General features: G+C 33.5%; 1 protein-coding gene across 1 annotated transcript; it reads right to left on the reverse strand.

Moving 5' to 3' along the window:
- Positions 1-416: 416 nt before the first annotated feature.
- LOC139893613 (uncharacterized) lies at positions 417-6,181 on the reverse strand. The gene is made up of 8 exons (XM_071876780.1): positions 6,041-6,181; positions 4,334-5,665; positions 4,043-4,232; positions 3,129-3,232; positions 2,938-3,040; positions 2,559-2,857; positions 1,726-2,031; positions 417-1,129 (listed from the first exon to the last, which is right to left on the reverse strand). Exons 2-8 carry the CDS (start codon positions 5,642-5,644, stop codon positions 773-775), a joined length of 2,670 nt encoding a protein of 889 aa, XP_071732881.1. The 5' UTR covers positions 5,645-5,665; positions 6,041-6,181; the 3' UTR covers positions 417-772.
- Between the last annotated feature and the right edge of the window lie 14,576 nt (positions 6,182-20,757).

Here is a 20,757-nt window from a genome sequence, read left to right on the forward strand (position 1 = left end):
CTCAGTAAAAATATATATCTGTCATTTTTTGAAATTTCATGATCCATCACATTCAAATTGCATCCATAATCTATGTGTCATTAATAAAATGACAGAATCATTTCCCAAAAATATATATATATATATATATATATATATATATATATATATATATATATATATAACAACTAAACCTATAACACTTGACCTATTTATTCTAACCCATTACACTGACCCAATGTGTGTATATGTGAATTTCATATAATTTCTAGAGCTCAAATGGGTTTAAAACCCCTGGTGCCAATCTAGTTCAAAAGGTACAAAACAAATTCGTAAATACCTGATTCATTCGCAAGGAATAAACTATCCGGATAAATAATCCTTCAGACTTGTTAATATTTTCTTCGCTAACTAATAATTACTACGAAATTTCGTTTCGTCACAATAGGCAATAACAACAGCTTCTACAAATTTTCATATGCATCTCAACAAAGAAAAACATACAACAAATCTATCTTCTTAATGTTTTACCCACTTAGACCTGTACCCACTGTAAGTCTGTAATTGAATAAACTTAGCCACCAAATATGTAGTCTTCAACCGGTCTTAAAGCAACTACACATCCAAACTTTATAAGCCACATTTAGAAGACAAAAAAACAACATGAAACTAACACATACAAAATTGTCTACCACCTCATAACAAAATCATTACACGTCACAAGAACATAATGTAGTGTATGTAAATAGACAAAGTACAATGAACACACTTCATGTAAGATTTTTTTAAAAAGCTAACGCCGCCTCCTGCGTTTGTTTTTGCTGCTCTTGTGATCACTTTCACTATCACTGCTGCTTGAGCTCTCGCTTTCATCAGAGCTTGATGATGATGAATCAGATCCTGAACTAGAAGAATCAGAATCGTCTGATTCAGAGGCAGGTTTTTGTTGCATGATAAGACGAGGCATGTTCTTTAAATACTCTCTCAAGTTTTCTGTGATCCCACCGAGCCCAATCGATGTGAAGAAGTTAATTGAAAACCGTGTGTTTTTAGGATTGTCTCGTGGGAAGATAGATTCGAAATCAGCCTGCATTGTTGGATCACTGAGACGTTCGTTCAACAGACGAATGCCAAGATGTTCAGACAGTTCCTGTAGCACACAACATCATAACTGATTTAATTATTATATAAAACCCAAAAGAGAATGACTTTTCAACTCACATCAAGAGTAAACTTACCCTCTTTATAAATCAAATTATATACTACTTTTATTGATATGTATTTAGAAAATATAGTAGTGGCAATTTTGGCCTATTTTCAGTACGCCGATTCAGGTTGTGTTTTGTATGGGTCAAACAAGTACAAATTAGCCACTAAAAAAACAAGTAAAACGGGTCAAAAGTTGCCAAACTGTATTTTCAATCCATGCAGCTTCTTAAATTGTTTAACTTGAAAACATATTATTAGAATAAAAATACACAATTTAATGATTCTATTAGACTATAATGCAAAATATACAAGTATATAATGACAAGGGTTTCTGATCAGCCTGAGCTAGTCATAAAATACTCGTTTTGACCCGTTACTCAATTCACCAAACCAGCCCATTTGCCAACGGGTCATTTAACAGGATTAAAATTCCACTGCAGTAAATCAATAACCAACAAACATGCATAAAATTAGACAAGCAAGATGGTTTCGATAAGGGTAAAAAGAAAAGATTAATACAGTTCCATGATAGCTAACCTGAAAGAGAATCTTGATGAAGATTCGAGAAGACGACGTTGTATCTTCTTCAGTCAATCGAATGTAAGCTAAAACGTGCCAAGGCAAAGCATCGGTCCCAAGAAGATGAGCGAAAAACTTGGCAACATTCCGCAGCTTATTTGTTTCGAGTCGATGGATCATAGAGTACTGTTGAACAAAGCACTTTTCAAAATTTTCTTGGTGGACTTTATTGATCATACAAAAACGCTGGCCCAAAAGCCCATAGTACCGAAGGTAAGTTCTCTCTTGACTGCAACACTCCAATAACATAATACACAATTCCATCTGCATATGCAAATTCCAATAATTGTGAATAACTGACAATAATTACGTAAATCATATATAATGGTATTTACTTATGCCTGGCAATTGAAACCCATACTTTCAAATTTGGGTCATTAGGGTCAAGCTTTCAAGCCAACTGGGCCTTGAGCATTAAGATCATAAAAAGTTTCATCCGTCAAATGCAATCATAAATGATGATAAAATCATACGTAAAAGTATAAACGTAAATATAAACGTAAAACGTAATCATTAATGTAAAAAATCAAATGTAAAAGTATATGTCCGTTTCAACCTGATGCCCAACTTGGCCCAACCTGACCCACTTGACACATGACCCATTTAACCTGGCGCCCAACTTGACCCAACCTGAACCGTTTAAAATCTGACCCGTTTGACCCATGACCCATTCAACCCAAAACCGTTTTGACCCGTTACCCAAAGCGACTCAACCAGACTCATTTGCCAGGTATAGTAATACTTCAGATAAGCAGCAGATTTATAGAAATTATCGAAAAGATGATTCTAACCTCTTGTCCTGGTTCCAGTTTAATTTTCAGAAGCTTATGACCAGCTTCTTCAAAGTCAACACTAGACATAATTGTCAAGTAAATGGTCCTTCTGAGATTAACAAGATTTGTTTCGGTTTCATCTCGGATTCTCATTTGCTCCTCGTCTTCTTCTTCCGAAGAATCATCGTCCTCGTCATCACCGGAATCTTCGCCATCCTCTTCTTCTTCTTCTGAAGATTCGTCACCAAGAATGTTTTTCTTCAAATCTTCATAGCGCTTTTCGTTCTCGATGAAATTAGGATCCATCTTGAAAATATCTGAGGTGCACATTAAGAAGAGTTACACTCAAGTCTTAAAAACAAAAGTATTTGAAGTATTAAAAGGGATTTTTATTTACCTAAGGTAATTTCTGGGTCAATCTTATCAAGAAGAGAAACTTCGTGGGTTAACTGATCTTCCAACTCAACAAGATCCAACTCCGGACGAACGGCTGGATGGCCCTGTACAAGTAAAAACAGTGATTAAGCAAGAACAAAGATATAAAAACAAATGGTAACATGAGTACATAAACGATAATAAGATTCTGACCTGGAACTTGGCCTTTCTTAGTGCAAAAAGACCTTCGATCAAGAACTGGACTCTTTTGTCAATTTCTCCCTCGTGAAGAATTCCACGAAAACGCTCAAAAATACCTGTATAAGGTTAGGGCAAAGATCTTCAGATAACATCGATGGGAAAATAACACCAAGTATGATAATAAGCATGATACTGAAGAACAAGATAAAAAGCTAAAAACAGAAGTTAATGCAATCACAGAAAACTTTACTCCAAGTATATCCAATAGATGATGGTAACTGTCAACACATATAACTTATTTAAATGCATATATCAGTACACTAATTTGTTACTAGCGCCTGTTTCATTATACTCACTAAATGAATGTCATTTGGTCCTTAATGGATGTTAATCACATCTTAACTAATATTGCTAAATCTATCAAGTATGCAGCTAACCTACATGCATATTTGTTTGCTTTAACTGGATGAGGAATGGTCTCAGAAAACAAAAAGAAAGTACGACAGACCAGATTTCGAGACCTTGTACTCTGTTGCGATTAATAATCGCACTTCGCCCAAAACATACAATTTCACCAACAGAAAGTGAGAAGAAATTATTCACAATTTATACCTCTGAATTGATTGGTTATGTTCACATATGTTGCTAAAATATTATAAGTAATAAGTTATTAAAGCCTTTTGAACTCACAAAAGAAACTACAATTTCATCGCCATGAATATTATTTCCGATACGGAAGTCATTTCCTGCGGATTAAGTTCACTATAAGAAAATAACTCGTGACCTTAATTACAAATAAGTCCACCAACACACACAGGTTGTAAACAACCTGAAAGCATGTCATAGTCGTATGAGGAAAATGAATAAATGAACCAAGAGCTTCTGCTCAAGGACAAGAAGGAGTAGAATTCAATAAGTTAACTCACCGTGCAAGCCTTTGGGAGAGAGATCCTGAAGTATCGACCCACATTCTGTAACAAAACCAACTGCAACCTCCACGCTATCATCAGTTGGATTCTCAAGAAGAGTTGTCAGTAGTTCAAGAGCAATCAACTCATGAACTACCTGCTGGTTCACCAAATGGGCGATAAACTTGACAGCAGCTAGCAATTGATGCTGTAAAACAAAGTAATAGTGTCATCACAAACAAAAACATCCATGAATACCAAATTACAAATACATGTCAATTACAAAACGAAGATGTAAAAAGTATGCACCTTGTCATTTCGCTTATAAGCCCTTTGTAGTTGAAGAATAATCCTTCTCAGCAAAAGGTCTCCCACTTCGGGAAACTTCGTGTTGACTACAGCAACGAGCGCCGCAAAGACATCTGTAAAACCAGGAGAGGCCATTTGGGACTTCATACAAGATCGACAAAATAGTCCTCTTCCCCTGATCAAATTTTCAGCAAACAACTCTGGGATAATGTTCTTGATATTTGTGGCATTGACCTTGTTGACCAACCCATTTATACTCTTCCTTAATGCATCCCAAGTCAACCTTTGATATTCCATGCTACTTTTATCTTGAACCCCGCTCATCATACGAGCTAACTTAAACGGTGGAATATAAACCCCTCCACTCTTCCCTAAATTAGTCATCCCTTCTTGCATTTCAGCCAACTTTTGGAACCTTGGACCTTCATCCACAGTCTCCTTATCTCCATTTTGATCACTTCTAGGTTTCGCCACGTCATCACTTCTCCTCCTATCTTTATGATCACCATTCCTTCTCTTATCCCTCTTATCATCATCATCATGCCTTCGATCTCTGTTCCTCTCCCTCTTATCATCATCATCATGCCTTCGATCTTTGTTTCTCTCCCTTTTCTTTCTATATTTATCATCTTCGTCGTCAGTCATATCCTTCTTCCTATCCCTTCTTGCTTTGTCTTTGCGATCATCTTCATCATCACTTTTTTTATCCTTACCTTTTCTCCCTCTCTTCTTTATTTCACCATCTTCATCATCACTCCTTACTTTATGCTTCCCTTCTCTTGCATTAGTCCCAATTTCACCATCTTCTTCATCACTCTTACCTTCATGCCTCCCTTTTCTAACAGTCTTCCTAATTTCACCATCTTCATCACTCTGATCATGCCCATTACTTTTTCTCCCATCACCACTCTTTTTCATCTTAACCCTATCTTTACCATCATCTTCATCACTGACCTTTTTATCCTTGTTCTTATCAACCGTTTTATCATTAACATCTTCATCGTCACTTATTCCATCTCTTCTCCTCCTAATATCATCCCTATCTCTATCTCTCCTCCTATCATTAGCATCTTCATCATCACTCATATTCCTGTTCCCACCTCTCCTGTCTTTAACAATTTCATCAACAACTCTTTGATCCCTGTTCCTATATCGTCCCCTCCTACCATATCTATCTTCGTCATCACTCTTATCATTGATCCTCCTATCTCGACTATCACGTTCACTCCTGAACCTATCACCACCTCTTCTGCTTCTATATCTATCTTCATCATCACTCCTATCCCCATTTCGTTCCCTTTGTCGATCCATTATATATTCAATGTCCTGTCACTAAAACAACAATAAAATGTCATCAATATAAACACTCAAATCGTATAATTTAAGCCAAAACTAAACGCAACATTGGTAATTATAGCTGAGCGATACAAACAAATCGCGAACGTTATACATTGTAAAGCTGGTTAAGCTCAAACTTGTAAACCCTAATTTCACTCTCCCAATATAAAAAAATCATATCATTCTTCTGTGTGTGTGTGTGTATATAGACTATTTATGTACTGTATCAGTTAATCACATAAAAGAAAGAAACATTATTATTATTATAACTACAGCAATAGCTTCAGGTTGCACAAAATAGTATCAAACTTAATGAAATTGAAAAGTAGAAAAAGGTTAGGGTTAGGGTTACGGTTTCAGAAAACTTACCGGCGAGCAGACGGAATTCAAACGAGGAGAATATACAATACAATTGATTGATTGATTGCTGAGTGAAAAAACCTAAAAATCAGTGATATCGGATCGGGGTTAAGCGACGCTTATGAGACCCCCAAATATTTTTGTGAATTCGTGAATTCGTGAGAGGAAATCGGCCCAATTCGATAATAGATTAAAGGAGGTTTCATAAAATTTATAAAACTGCCCTTCTATTTCTGTTAATTGCAAGTTTTATAAGATACTTTATTTACTCAGTTTATCATATATTATATTATATTATATATTATATATTATATATTATATTATATTGTATTATTATATTATATTATATTATATTATACCTATATCTAAAATCTAAGGGGGATGATTCTCGCACACTATTTTTTGATCCTCACACACCCTTTTACCCTATTATTAGGGAGGAGTTCAAGTAAATTGGTGTGTGAGGATCAAAAAACAGTGTGTGAGAATCATCCCCCAAAATCTAAAAGAGAGGGGTGTAACGAATAGTGCTCAAGGGCATTTTCGACTTTTCATTTCCTTTTTTTTTAACTTAGCTAAATTTCATTTGCACAACAAAAACCCCCACACTTTCTTCAAAGAATCAAATCGGCCCCTCATACAGGGGGTAAAGTGTCAAATTATCATTTTCATAAAAAATCTTAAATAAACTCCACCCAAATATTCAACGGGCCATATCTTCTCGCTCGCAACGAGTCAAATTTTTCCGACACCATCGTTAAACTCGAAATAATTTTAGAAACACAATGTCACTAGCTATACGCAAAACGGACGTTTTTTAAAAAAACGCTAAATATTTGGGGTGTGTTTCATACACGTTGATTTTGCGTCAAATTTTTAAAAGTTGACAATTCCATAGCGAAACGCGGAGATGCACATATATTGTTAATTTAAAATAACATTTAAATCTTTCACGGGTTATACCTTTTGATTCGACTCGAGTTGCGCTTCAACGACATCATCGTTAGCCACGAAATAATTTTACAAACTAAACGCAATAAAATACATTGAAAACCGAACCCCCAGCGCGAAGCGAGGGTTCATACACTAGTTACTACGTATTACGGAGTATTCATCTATTTATTTATTATTTATTTAATTATTTAATTTTTAATTTTATTTTAATGACGACATCGAAAACTCTCATTTGTCACTCAACACGCGTTAGGAGGTAACTCAATTCGCGACGATGTTGGCAGTACCATCGAAGGTTGAGAAAACCTCCCAAAAGATCTTTCCAAATCGCATTGATGTTGACAATACCATAGGAGGCGTGACTACGCAATAGGTGCATGGCAACACAATAAGAGGCGCGACGACGCAATAGGAGGCGCGACGACGCAATAGGAGGCGCGACGACGCAATAGGAGGCGTGACTGTAGTGACCCGAACTTTTCCATGATTATATATATTAAATGAAAACTATATTTGCATGATTAAATGTTTCCAACATGTTAAGCAATCAAACTTGTTAAGACTTGATTATTTGAAATGAGTTTCATGTAGACAATTGACCACCCAAGTTGACCGGCGATTCACGAACGATAAAACTTGTAAAAATTATTTGATGATATATATATATATATGGATATATATATATATATAGTTAACATGATATTATGATAAGAAAGTATCTCACTATATATATTAACAATGAGTTATATACATAAAATGAAAGTAGTGAATTAAGAAACGCGAAACGATATATATAACGGCTATCGTTACAACAACGTCTTACTAAATACATATGTATCATGTTAAGATATTAATACACTATGTTTAACATCATGAAATGATAATTACATATATCATTAAGCGTATTACAAATGAACTACACGAGTAAGATGAGACTACTAACTTAAGGATTTCGAAACAATACATATATGTAACGATTATCGTTGTAATAGTATTTTACACATATTTATATGATATTAAGATATATTAATACACCATGTTAACATGTTAACATAACAATTTAACATCTCATTTAAGTGTAATAACAATGGATCAATTACATTTAACAAGATCGTTAACTTAAAGGTTCCGAAAGAACACTTACATATAACGACTAATGATGACTTAACGACTCAGTTAAATGTATATACATGTAGTGTATTAAGATGTATTAATACACTTTTGGAAGACTTCATGACATATATCAAAGTACTTCTACTTAATAAAAATGCTTACAATTACATCCTCATTCATTTTCATCAACAATTCTACTCGTATGCACTCGTATTCGTACTCGTACAATACACAGATTCTAAGATGTATATACTATTGGTATATACACTCAATCATCAGCTCCTTAGCAGCCCATGCGAGTCATTAAACATGTGGGAACCATCATTTGGCAACTAGCATGAAATATCTCACAAAATTACAAAAAATATTATAAATCATTCATGAATTATTTACATGAAAACAAACTTATACATCCTTTATATCTAATCCATATACCAACGACCAAAAACACCTACAAACACTTTCATTCTTCAATTTTCTTCATCTAATTGATCTCTCTCAAATTCCATCTTCAAGTTCTAAGTGTTCTTCATAAATTCTACAAGTTCTAGTTTCATAAAATCAAGAATACTTCCAAGTTTGCAAGATTACTTCCAAGCTTTCTAATCCAATCCAAGTAATCATCCAAGATCAAGAAACGTTTGTTATTTACAGTAGGTTATCTTTCTTATTCAAGGTAATATTCATATTCAAACTTTGATTCAATTTCTATAACTATAAACTATCTTAATTCGAATAAAAATCTTACTTGAACTTGTTTTCGTGTCATGATTCTACTTCAAGAACTTTCAAGCCATCCAAGATCATTTGAAGCTAGATCATTTATTGTCACTTCCAGTAGGTTTACCTACTAAACTTGAGATAGTAATGGTGTTCATAACATCATTCGATTCATATATATAAAACTATCTTATTTGAAGATTTGAACATGTAATCACTAGAACATAGTTTAGTTAATTCTAAACTTGTTCGCAAACAAAGTTAATCCTTCTAACTTGACTTTTAAAATCAACTAAACACATGTTCTATATCTAAATGATATGCTAACTTAATGATATAAAACCTGAAAACACGAAAAACATCGTAAAACCGGACATACGCCGTCGTAGTAACACCGGGCTGTTTTGGGTTAGAAAAATAAAAACTATCTTAATCTTTGAATTGGAAGTTTGTTTTCTGGAAAAATGATATTACATATGAACATGATACTATATCCAAAAATCATGGTTAAACACAAAGTGGAAGTATGTTTTTTCAAAATGGTCATCAAGATGTCGTTTTTTCGACGGATATGACTACCTCTTTAAAAAGTGACTTGTAACCTGTATTTCCGACTATAAACTTATACTTTTTCTGTTTAGTTTCATAAATTTCAGTTCATTATGAAACCATAGCAACTTGAATCACTCCAAACGGATTTGAAACGAAGAAATGACGGGTAAAACAAAATTTGATAAATTTGCTAGTTTTAGCTACGAAAATTTTGTAACAAATCTAAACTAACCATATCCTAACTAATTAATATTGTATTATACATATTATGTAATCTTGAGATACCATAGACACGTATACAATGTTTTGACATATCATATCGACCCATCTATATATATTATTTGGAACAACCATAGACACTCTATATGCAATAATGTTTGAGTTAGCTATACAGGGTTGAGGTTGATTCCAAAAATATATATACTTTGAGTTGTGATCTAGCATGAGACGTGTATACACTGGGTCGTGGATTGATTCAAGATATATATATTGATTTATTTCTGTACATCTAACTGTGGACAACTAGTTGTAGGTTACTAACGAGGACTGCTAACTTAACAAACTTAAATCATAAAAACGTAATAAAAAATGTTGTGAATATATTCCGATCATAAATTGATATATATGTACATATTTGTTATAGGTTCGTGAATCGACCAGTGGCCAAGTCTTACTTCCCGACGAAGTAAAAAATCTGTGAAAGTGAGTTATAGTCCCACTTTTAAAATCTAATATTTTTGGGATTAGAATACATGCAGCTTTATAAATGTTTTACAAAATAGACACAAGTACGCGAAACTACATTATATGGTTGGATTATTAAATCGAATATTGCCCCTTCAAGTCTGGTAGCCTAAGAATTTGGGAAATGACCCCTAATTGACGCGAATCCTAAAGATAGATCTATGGGCCTAACAAACCCCATTCTGGAATTTGGAATGCTTTATTACTTCGATTTATATGGTGATTGTGATTGCCAATTTATGACATACTTGCGAGTATGCGGGTAATATTCTATATGCATTATGTTAATGTCGGTTACCAGGTGTTCATCATAGAATGATTTTTATACACTTGCGAGTGTAAGATTATTGAATAAATGAAATCTTGTGGTCTATTATATTAATTTGATAATATATAGGTTAAACCTATAACTCACCAACATTTTTTGTTGACGTTTTAAGCATGTTTATTCTCAGGTGAATATTAGAGAGCTTCCGCTGTTGCATACTAAAATAAGGACAAGATTTGGAGTCCATAATTGTATGATATTGTGTAAAAACTTGTCAAAAACCCACCCTTATCCACCTGGACGAAATCATCAACATCTGGTCTCATTGCGAGGTACTGTCCTAAATATGCCATGAATGACTCCAAGTATTATGTTTAAAATAAGCAAATGCACAGCGGAAGGTTTCTTTCATACCTGAGAATAAACATGCTTAAAAGTGTCAACCAAAAGGTTGGTGAGTTCATAGGTTTATCATAACAATCATTTCAATATATTAATAGACCACAAGATTTCATATACATAAACATTTTAATAAAATATTCTAAGTGGTTGAGCACTTGGTAACCATACTTAACCTTTAATCAACGTCGCATATTCCCTTTATTATGAAATCTCACTACACTGTACCAAGTGTAGTCACTGAAACGAAGTACTGTGCAACCGTTGAATACTGGTCGTCCAGTCTGGTTGGGGTTGTCAGACCCGATAGATCTATCAACAGGATTCGCGTTTACAATACCACATGTAAATAGTAGTTACCAAGCTATTAGGGAAGATATGCAGGGTGGTACAACTCAACGTAGAATATATTTTAAGTACTTGTGTCTATCTCGTAAACATTTATAAAAGCAGCGCATGTATTCTCATCCCAAAAATATATATTGCAAAAGCAATTAAAAAGGGAACAAATGAAACTCACCATACTGTATTTTGTAGTAAAAATACATATGACATCATTGAACAAATGTAGGGTTGGTCTCGGATTCACGAGCCTATATCATTATATATATATATATATATATATATATATATATATATATATATATATATATATATATATTAACACATATAATTGAAATCAAACAAATTTATATATATATATTTATTAGTGATATCATTTTATATTAATAACTTGTATGTTTCATAAATGTATTCATTTTATATATTTTAAAAATATATATATAGTTATTTTATATGTATTAAGTATAGTTTTATATAACTAATAGTTACTTGATAAAATAATATTAATGTTAAAAATAATAATAATAATGATAATAAAATAATAATGATATTAATAATACTAATAATAATGATAACTATAAAAATGTTTCAAAATATTAATAATAATAATATTATTAGTTATATTAATAATATTTATGAAAATGACTAGATTTAATAATGATAATGATAATAATAATAAGAGAATGATAATCATAAATAATTAAGTAAATAGTACTACCTCAACGAAGTAGTCCTTAAAAAAATGCCCAAGTCCGGGTTTGAACCCACGACGTCCCGCTAACCGAATTAACACCTTTTCTTTTCTTTTTCTTTTTATAACTTATCATCATTATTTTACCATCCCATACTCATAATCATGAATCATAATCATAATCTCTTTATTCTGCGTTCGTTCATTAATCTCATCATTTTATCATATCAACGTCATCCTAAACCTAACATTATCATTATCGTGATCCATTTCATCACCACCTATAACTTTTATCATCATCTTTATCTAATCTATCTTGCCATCATCATCGATCACATACATCATCCATATATCACGTTTCATGTGATATCAACATCATCTCGATTATAAACATACATCATCATTACCTAAACTATATCAATTCGTCATCGTCATCAAAATATCATCATCATAAATCCTAACTTCTATTATCATCATCATTTCAGTCCACAGCTACACATCAATCGAAAATTGGCCCAATACATAAACAAATTCACAGTCCAACAAACTATCCGCCCAAAAGAAAAAGATTGGATTTCGGCCCAATACTACAAACATGTTAACAGTCCAACTAGGAATTCTGTAACAACCCGTTCTCCTTTTTCTTTCAATAATCAACCAGTGGTTAAATTGTTAAATGGATGTTGGCCATAAAGTTTTTAAGTTGTCCCACTTAAAGCAATTTACTGGAATAAGAATATAGTTACTAGTTACCTTAATTATTCTTCAACACTTTCCTTTACCATTATCTTATATCTATTATCATTATTGTCATAATATGATCACTTTTTGAAACAGAAACAGACACACAACCTTTATGCTGTTCGAAACTAAACAGGAATCAGGAAGCAGGTAACTTGTAGTTGGTTGTGTATTTGATTCACGATGGAACAATCAACAAGAAAATAGTAGATGGTTCTCGGTTTTCAGTTGAACACAGAAACAAAACAGCATAAATGAGGTTCAAAGATAGCAGGTGATGGCATTTGTTGTTGGTTTTCGAAGAGGGTCGAGGTGGTGTATGGTTTCAAGGTTAAATGATAATGGTGGATGATGGTGTTTCAAAGGTGATGGAAGGTTGTGGGTTTTCCTTCGGTCATCATCTCAACGATAAAAGAAGAAGTTTTCACGACAGTTTGACGGTGGTTAACAACCGAACAACAAGTGGGTGTTGATGGTAGTTCGATGGTGGTTTCAACAGAAATTCATAACGGCAGAAACATAGTATTCATTTGGTTTTAGTCGAGTGTTTATCAAGGAGGTGGTTGTTGAATTATGGTTTAATGGAATGATCGCTGATGGTGTTCTTAAAACAGAAACGTAAAATATAGGGTGCACATCAAGTGGGTTTGGTTTGGTGGGTGTTGGATTTGGGTCGATGGAAAATAGATAAAGAGAAAAGTGGTGGTTTACGATGGTTGTCATGTATGTGTTCAAACATAACAGTAGCAAGTAGTAGTAAAGAAGGTGATGATGGGTTTCGATTGTGGTGTTTGCTTGATGGTTTAGTGATCAAGTAAGAAGGTTGAAGAAAAGGTAGTGGGTAGTTAAGAGAAGAGATGGAGAATGGTGATTGATTATCTCGTTTTTTTTTCTGATTCAACGATGGTGGGTTATGTATATGTATAAATAATATGATGAGGACATGAAGTACAAATTTAACACAGTAATCCTTTTTTTTTAGTTATCACGGGTCTTTGTATCCACTAATTAAACACAGTACTCAAATATGATAATGGATACACTAATGTGACAAAAGGATATTGAAAAGTGAAAACAACTTGCATGATTGAGTTGGTACATGCACTAACTAGATGTGTATATATATATATATATATATATATATATATATATATATATATATATATATATATATATATATATATATATATATGACGGATGATAGATACAGAAAGGTGGATTGATATCCACATGTGTCTAACGGAAACAATACAGTCATTACATAATTTCAATTAAGCACAGTATAAATCACGGATGAAATGAAAGTTTGTTATTGTTGTTTTCAATAACCTAAAGTAGAATATATAATATTATATTAATTAAAAACATGGTGCATTATATAGTCGCGTGCTATTTTATATAACTTATTTTCGTATCAACCAAACCGTTAAATATTTTATTAATATTTCTCAATTTAATAATCACACATATGTATATATTCATACATATCTATTTACACATAATTGTTCGTGAATCATCGAGATCAGTCGAATGGTAAATGAATATATGAAACAGCTCAAAAAAAATTTGAGACTCAACCTAACAGACTTCGCTTATCTTGTCAAAGATATTAAATCGTATCGAGAGTTTAGTTCAAAATTAGTCGAAATTTTCCGGGTCATGACAGTACCTACCCGTTAAATAAATTTCGTCCCGAAATTTGAATGCGATCGTCATGGCTAACAATAAAAATGTTTTCATGACAAATATGAGTTAATAAAAAGAGTTTTATCACTATTGAGTAATATGAATAAGACAATTCGATTACTCGAAGAGTACGAATGAAGCTATCACTAAATAGTGAAACGAGAAAGACAAATTTCATCATAACTTTTGACTAGTCATGGTTGAATTTTTGGAAAATAAGGTTCGTCTTAACTTTTGACGTTGTCTCGATTGAATTTCGGAATTCAAGGGATTTAAAAGAAAATCTTGGAAATCTATAAGATTTGATTCTTCGGGATTTATGGAAAATTAGGATCCTCTTTAATTTAATGCGATTATCTGTCTCGATTGCTTTGTCTGGTATATTCTCTATAAATGAACTTCTTTCGTTCCATTATTTTCACCACTCCAATTCTTTCTTTCTCGATCCATACTTTCAAACGATTGTGAAAATGCTTAATCCAGTTCTGATCCTTGTCCTCATACTTACTATCGCAACATTCATTCTCCTTTTCCAACTTTCACCAGAGGAATCTACTTTCTTCTACTTCGCCTTTGGGGTTATAGTGTTTTTAATTCTCCCGTGTCTTTATGTTGCGATAAACATTGATATACACGGTTTGTAATTTATGCGTTGTTATCGGGCTTTATATTCTCCCTTATATTTCGAAGCTCTATGCTTTTGTTTTCTCTTTCCGACTTTAAGTCAATCGAATAATGGTCCAGAATTCGTAGATATAGAATTTCGAATTGTTATAATGTTCTAAGCAGGAAGGAACGTGATAGCACGATTTGATTTTCAAATTTATCAAAATTACTGAAGATAGAACTATCAAGAATATATTCTTCTTGATATGTTCGGAGGTTATGTAGAATGAAAGAGTTATGTAACATGACACATGATGATGGTATAATCTACTGTGAACCATCATCACATTTCATTAGAAACTCAGCATGACTTACTGTAATATAATCACGTTGGCCAAGCGCATTATATTATACTAACTCATGCTTCAGTTCCCAACACTTCTCCACAATTCATTCATAATTTATACTTAGACTTTACAGAAGTTTCCAATATAATGGAATACAGAAATACAAAGAGGTAGATAATTTCGGACAAGAATATTTATGAAAATATCCTCAGAAATATCAAAGATATTTATGATGATATTTTGGAATTTCTAAGTTCGAAGGTTGATGAAAAAAAAAAAAATTCGCACGATTTTAACATGACTTCGGAGCAGGATAATATCTAAAGATTTCATCGGATTCAGAATTACCTGAATTCATGAATATAGGGTTTGGTCCTTGTATTTGTCCATGGTCTCCTTCATGGTTAGCTCAATCCATTTTTCAGTACCAAATTTTCTATCGAGCGTTCCCTAACACTCTCTTATTTATCATCAACCTCTTGGCCATTTAGGCCATCTACAATTTTACTGTTTCGTATGCATTTAATGCAGCCATATTTGAATCATCGATTATCAATCCGAGGTGTTTCCAGGAGAATTGTGCTTTTAGATGATTAAACGCTGATGGTAATATGGTGGAATATAAATGGTTTCCCGGTAACAATAAATGAGCACGCATATATATCAAAGTTATAATAAGGCAAACCCGAATAAAAGTTGAAGTTGACTTGCTGGAGCTGTGACAAAATTGGCTACTTTGAAATGGGATTGTAAAGTGATTTTTCGGTAATAACAACGCCAAAGGTGCTAGCACAGATACGTGTTAAACGTTTGCTCAGGTTCCGAGTGTTTTTCAGTTGCATAACTATGTGTATCAATCTTTTCTTCCGTAGATGAAGTGCGGTTGATTTATCCTCTCGATTGAGGTTTTTTCAAGAATCATGAAAGGTTTGAACGCAGATTATAATTGTCAAGGTACAAATGAGGTTTAAGATGAAATCAAGTGACAGACTTGAAGAATTGTTTAGTTTCATATGTTATAATTAATATTTTAATTCATTTTTAATTGTCCAATGTTGATAGTCCAATAATCGGTTTATATATATATAATCTTAGAATCACCCCACGACGTATTGTATACGTATTGTCTTTGCATCAACCCAGAGACGTATTGTATACATATTGTCTTAGAATTAACTAAGACGTATTGTGTACGTGTTGTCTTTGGATTTATCAAAACGTATTGTATACTTATTGTATTAGGATGTACCAAGAATATTATTATACATATATACCATTACAGAATTCGTGTACATGTCTCAGACTCGATCACAACTCAAAGTATATATATATTATTGTAGAATCAACCTCAACCCTGTATAGCGAACTTGAGCATTATAGCATATAGAGTGTCTATGGTTATTCCAAATAATATATATACATGCGTCGATATGATATGTCAAAACTTTGTATACGTGTCCTGATATTTAAAGTGCATAAAGTAAATAATAGAAATTAAATGACGATAAATAAAATTGCAAGAATATAAATTGCGATGAATAAATTGCGATAAATAAAATGTAATCAGTTAGCTAGGAACAGTTAGCGTGAATATTTATCAATATTTCAATTAGTTAATTCGTTTGTTTCTAACAAATTTTATTTGTCCAATGTTTTCTTCATTATGCCACTTGTTGGATTTTGAGGAGTCAAAATCCAATTATGAAATTGAATAAAAATGGTTATTTTGTGGTGAACAGATTCGTATATCGGTGAATGTAAATCGGATAGTAAATGACTGTTGAATCAAATTCGAAGAATATACGATGTAATTTATTAATGTGAAATCTAAATATTCCTCGGGTATTACCTACCCGTTAAAATATTTTCACCATTAACAGTTTGTACGAGAGATATTTTTAATTACAATCTTTATGAAAACATATCTACATATATATTTTCTTCAGATGTAATCATAGATTTAATGAGTCAATAAGATATTAAACTCATTTGATTTATCGTTAGTACTAGATTACATAATCTCTAAAACTTTAGAAATTACATAATCGCCATGTCGAGCGAAGATAATCGATGTAGAACGATATGTAGAACGAAGATAAAGTAGATAGAATGATACGTAGAACTATGATTATGCTCGAGGTATAGATTGTGATGTTGAGATGTGTGGTGTTGAGGCTTGTGTTGTTGATGGTATTGGTGCTGATGCTGGTGGTACTGTTGGTGCTGGTGTTGATGGTGATGCCTGCAAGTTGTGCATCGTACTCTCCAAAGCTACTACTCGAGCACGAAGTTCGTTGACTTCTTCTATTATTCCAGGATGATTGGCGGTTTGAACAAGAGGATGAATAAGGTTTAGAATTTTAGATAGAAGATAATCGTGACGAGCTACCCTGGAGATGAGGCTAAAAATGGTGTTTCGGATAGATTCATCGGTAAGTGCTTCAGGTTCTTCGCAGAGGGTGCAGGTTGGTGGGTAGAAAGGATCGCCTTCTTCTTGTCTCCATTGGTTAAGTCGAATACGAACCCATCAGATGAATTGGGGATGGCTGATTGATTGATTCATTCTGGTGACGCTGCTTCTGGGGCTGGAGTGGGACTCTATATCGGAATCCGAGGGACTTGAACTAGTTGTGAGTTCCATTGCGTACGATTGAATAAAGGATTTTTCGATATGAAATGATTTTCGAATATCGGATGATATTCTAATTATATAGAATACCTATACATAGTACAGAAGATCCCGTAGATTACTAAGGAATTTAAGGAAACGTGTCAGATAAAGTCTACAGTAACAGATACGCTAAGATATGAATTAGCAGATACGCTAAGATATGAATTTATCTGTACACTATCTATCAAACAAGTGCAGGAAGTTGTGTCTAGACTTAGGAATGATAAGCAGCTAATTTTCCACTAGGAATGATAAACAATACTTATAATATGCAGCTAAGGTCAAAGTCCAGACTTGCTAATGCATACTAACAACTATCAGTTAGACACACTAATGCAAGACCTGATTCGTTAGGACCAACGCTCTGATACCAAATGTCAAAAACCCGCCCTTATCCACCTGGACGAAATCATCAACATCTGGTCCCATTGCGAGGTACTGTCCTAAATATGCCATGAATGACTCCAAGTATTATCTTTAAAATGAGCAAATGCACAGCGGAAGGTTTCTTTCATACCTGAGAATAAACATGCTTAAAAGTGTCAACCAAAAGGTTGGTGAGTTCATAGGTTTATTGTAGCGACCCGACCAAATCATGTTTGACGGCGCCGTCTACGTAGGTCCCATTACATGGTCATAAGTCTTTAAGACAAAGTTTGACCGAAAATATGTCGCATTCATTTCATAAGTGTGGATGTTTCAAAGTTTACAAAAGTAGTTTCCATAACTAGTACATAACGGTGTTTAAAGTACAAATGAAACACGTGCGACACAGTTTAAAGTAGTCAAAAGATGCTCCACATATGCAAGTATACTCGACATCCAAAGCAAGTATCAAAAAGAATGTGCGGAAGCATGTATCACCTAATGATCAAGGACCTGAGAAAAACATAGGGAATCTGTCAACAAAAACGTTGGTGAAATCATAGGTTTAAATAAGTAAGTGAGTAAATGTAAGTCGAACCACAAGATTTGCACATTGATAAAATAGTAATACATTCTAAAAGTTAATATTCACGAGCACCCAATTATCAAAGCTTAACATTTCCTTCCATAGTACCCCATCACAATAGTGCTAGAACATACACTGTTTCTCGAAAATATATTTCATCCGAATAACGGTAGCGAACCGTCCGAATGAGGGTTTGTCAAACCCATATGGCCATATAACATAAGTTCTTGCTTACACCGTCAAGTGTAACTAATGATAATCGAATTGAGGATTTTCGTTCTAAACTCGTATGTAGAATGTTTGTTTCATGTACTTGTGTTCACTTAGTTAAAAGAAGCGTTTATGTTTTCTCATCCCAAAAGTAAGTTCAAAAGAGTACAAAGTGGGACTATGATCTCACCTTGAGCGCAAGAGCATATAAGTACTTCGACAAGTAACGTGTGCAAAGAATAATGCTAGTCTTGACCTAAACAAATAGGTCGTATCAATAACGGTAAACACGATAGGTCAAAGATGTCCAATTAGTCATATGGCTCAATACGACTCGATTATGTAGCATGTGAATCAAATTGTCAAGTTTCATGCAAGATACAAGTATAGGATCATGTTAGAAAGATTGCATAATCATTTGGTTAAGTTTGACAAAAAGTCAAACTTTGGTCGGTCAAAGTCAACGAAAAGTCAACGCGTTCGGGTCGGGTCCCGAACTATTTTTTTGTGCTAATTATTCATATATAAGTATGTTAGAACAAGTCTCATGTGAATCGGAGGTCCATAGCGTGCCAAACATTTTCCGTATAATTGACAAGTAGGTCAGAAGCTAGACACGGCTTAGGTCGCGCCGCGACCCAGGATTGCCGCGCCGCGGCATTGGTCGTGTGCTGGTACCTGGTCAGTCTCAATTGCTCAAGTCCCAAATCAAAACTCTTTTAAGCATAAATTACAAACCGCTAACACTTAGAACTCGCACCTTATATCGTTAGAAAGCTAATTTGACAAGGAACCCAACTAAACACATTTCACCAACCGAAAACCTTATTTGCAATAACCGACTTTTCAAATCAAATGATCAATCAATGCACACATTTAATGCTTCAAATTTTACAAGTGCACATTTATGATTCGGGCATTTAATGCATACATAAAACACGCCGTTTTGTAGATAATCAAGCATACAATACAACTAACTACTTACTAACAATAATTTATGTCATTCAATGCATCAAATATTCATTTCAAGCTTATCAAACCCTAACTCAAATTCACCAAATTCACTAATCAAGTTTATGGAGCTTTCTCAAGCAACCTACACATCAAATTGAAGCTAGTGATACTAGGAACACATTTAATACATGCATTTATAACATTTAACAACATTTAAGCAACCAAATCATCAATCAAACACACCAAACTTTCAAGTTCATGCTAGTTATCAAAAATAACAAGATCGAACATATAAATCATATATTCATGTTAGACTTGAGCCATAGACACTAATTAACAACTTTATAAGTTAAAAATATCAAGAACACAAAATCTAGTGATTTTAGAAAGTTACCCAAATGAGATGTAATCGGTATGGAATCGAAGAGGAAGTTGCAAGGAGTTCAAATATGCAATTTGTTTTGATTGAAGCTTTCTTGAACGAATTTAGATGATGATTCCTTTGTTTGGAGAATTGAAAGAAAAATGGAAAGTATGGAGAGAAAAGGAAAAATGAAAATGAAAAAGATGAATGGATGGGAGTGATTTGACCACTTTGACCTAGTCAAAAATTTGGTCACATGGCAAGATTGGTCCCTCAAGTTTTAATCGGGTGCGTGAATTACCTAAACGAGATAATTTAAAACGCGTATTAACGGGAGGTGTTATAAATATATAACGGACTTTAAATAATTAAACGGAAAAGTAAACGAAAAAAGGCGGGATGTTACATTACC

This window comes from Rutidosis leptorrhynchoides, chromosome 2 (assembly GCF_046630445.1).
Source record: "Rutidosis leptorrhynchoides isolate AG116_Rl617_1_P2 chromosome 2, CSIRO_AGI_Rlap_v1, whole genome shotgun sequence".
NCBI lineage: Eukaryota > Viridiplantae > Streptophyta > Magnoliopsida > Asterales > Asteraceae > Rutidosis > Rutidosis leptorrhynchoides.

Coding starts and splice junctions, on each gene's coding strand:
- LOC139893613 (XM_071876780.1), bottom strand. CDS start 5,644: ATGGATCGACAAAGGGAACGAAATGGGGATAGGAGTGATGATGAAGAT. Junction 3,041..3,128: donor TAAGAAAGGCCAAGTTCCAG/GTCAGAATCTTA, acceptor TTACTTGTACAG/GGCCATCCAGCCGTTCGTCC. Junction 2,858..2,937: donor TGACCCAGAAATTACCTTAG/GTAAATAAAAAT, acceptor TGTGCACCTCAG/ATATTTTCAAGATGGATCCT.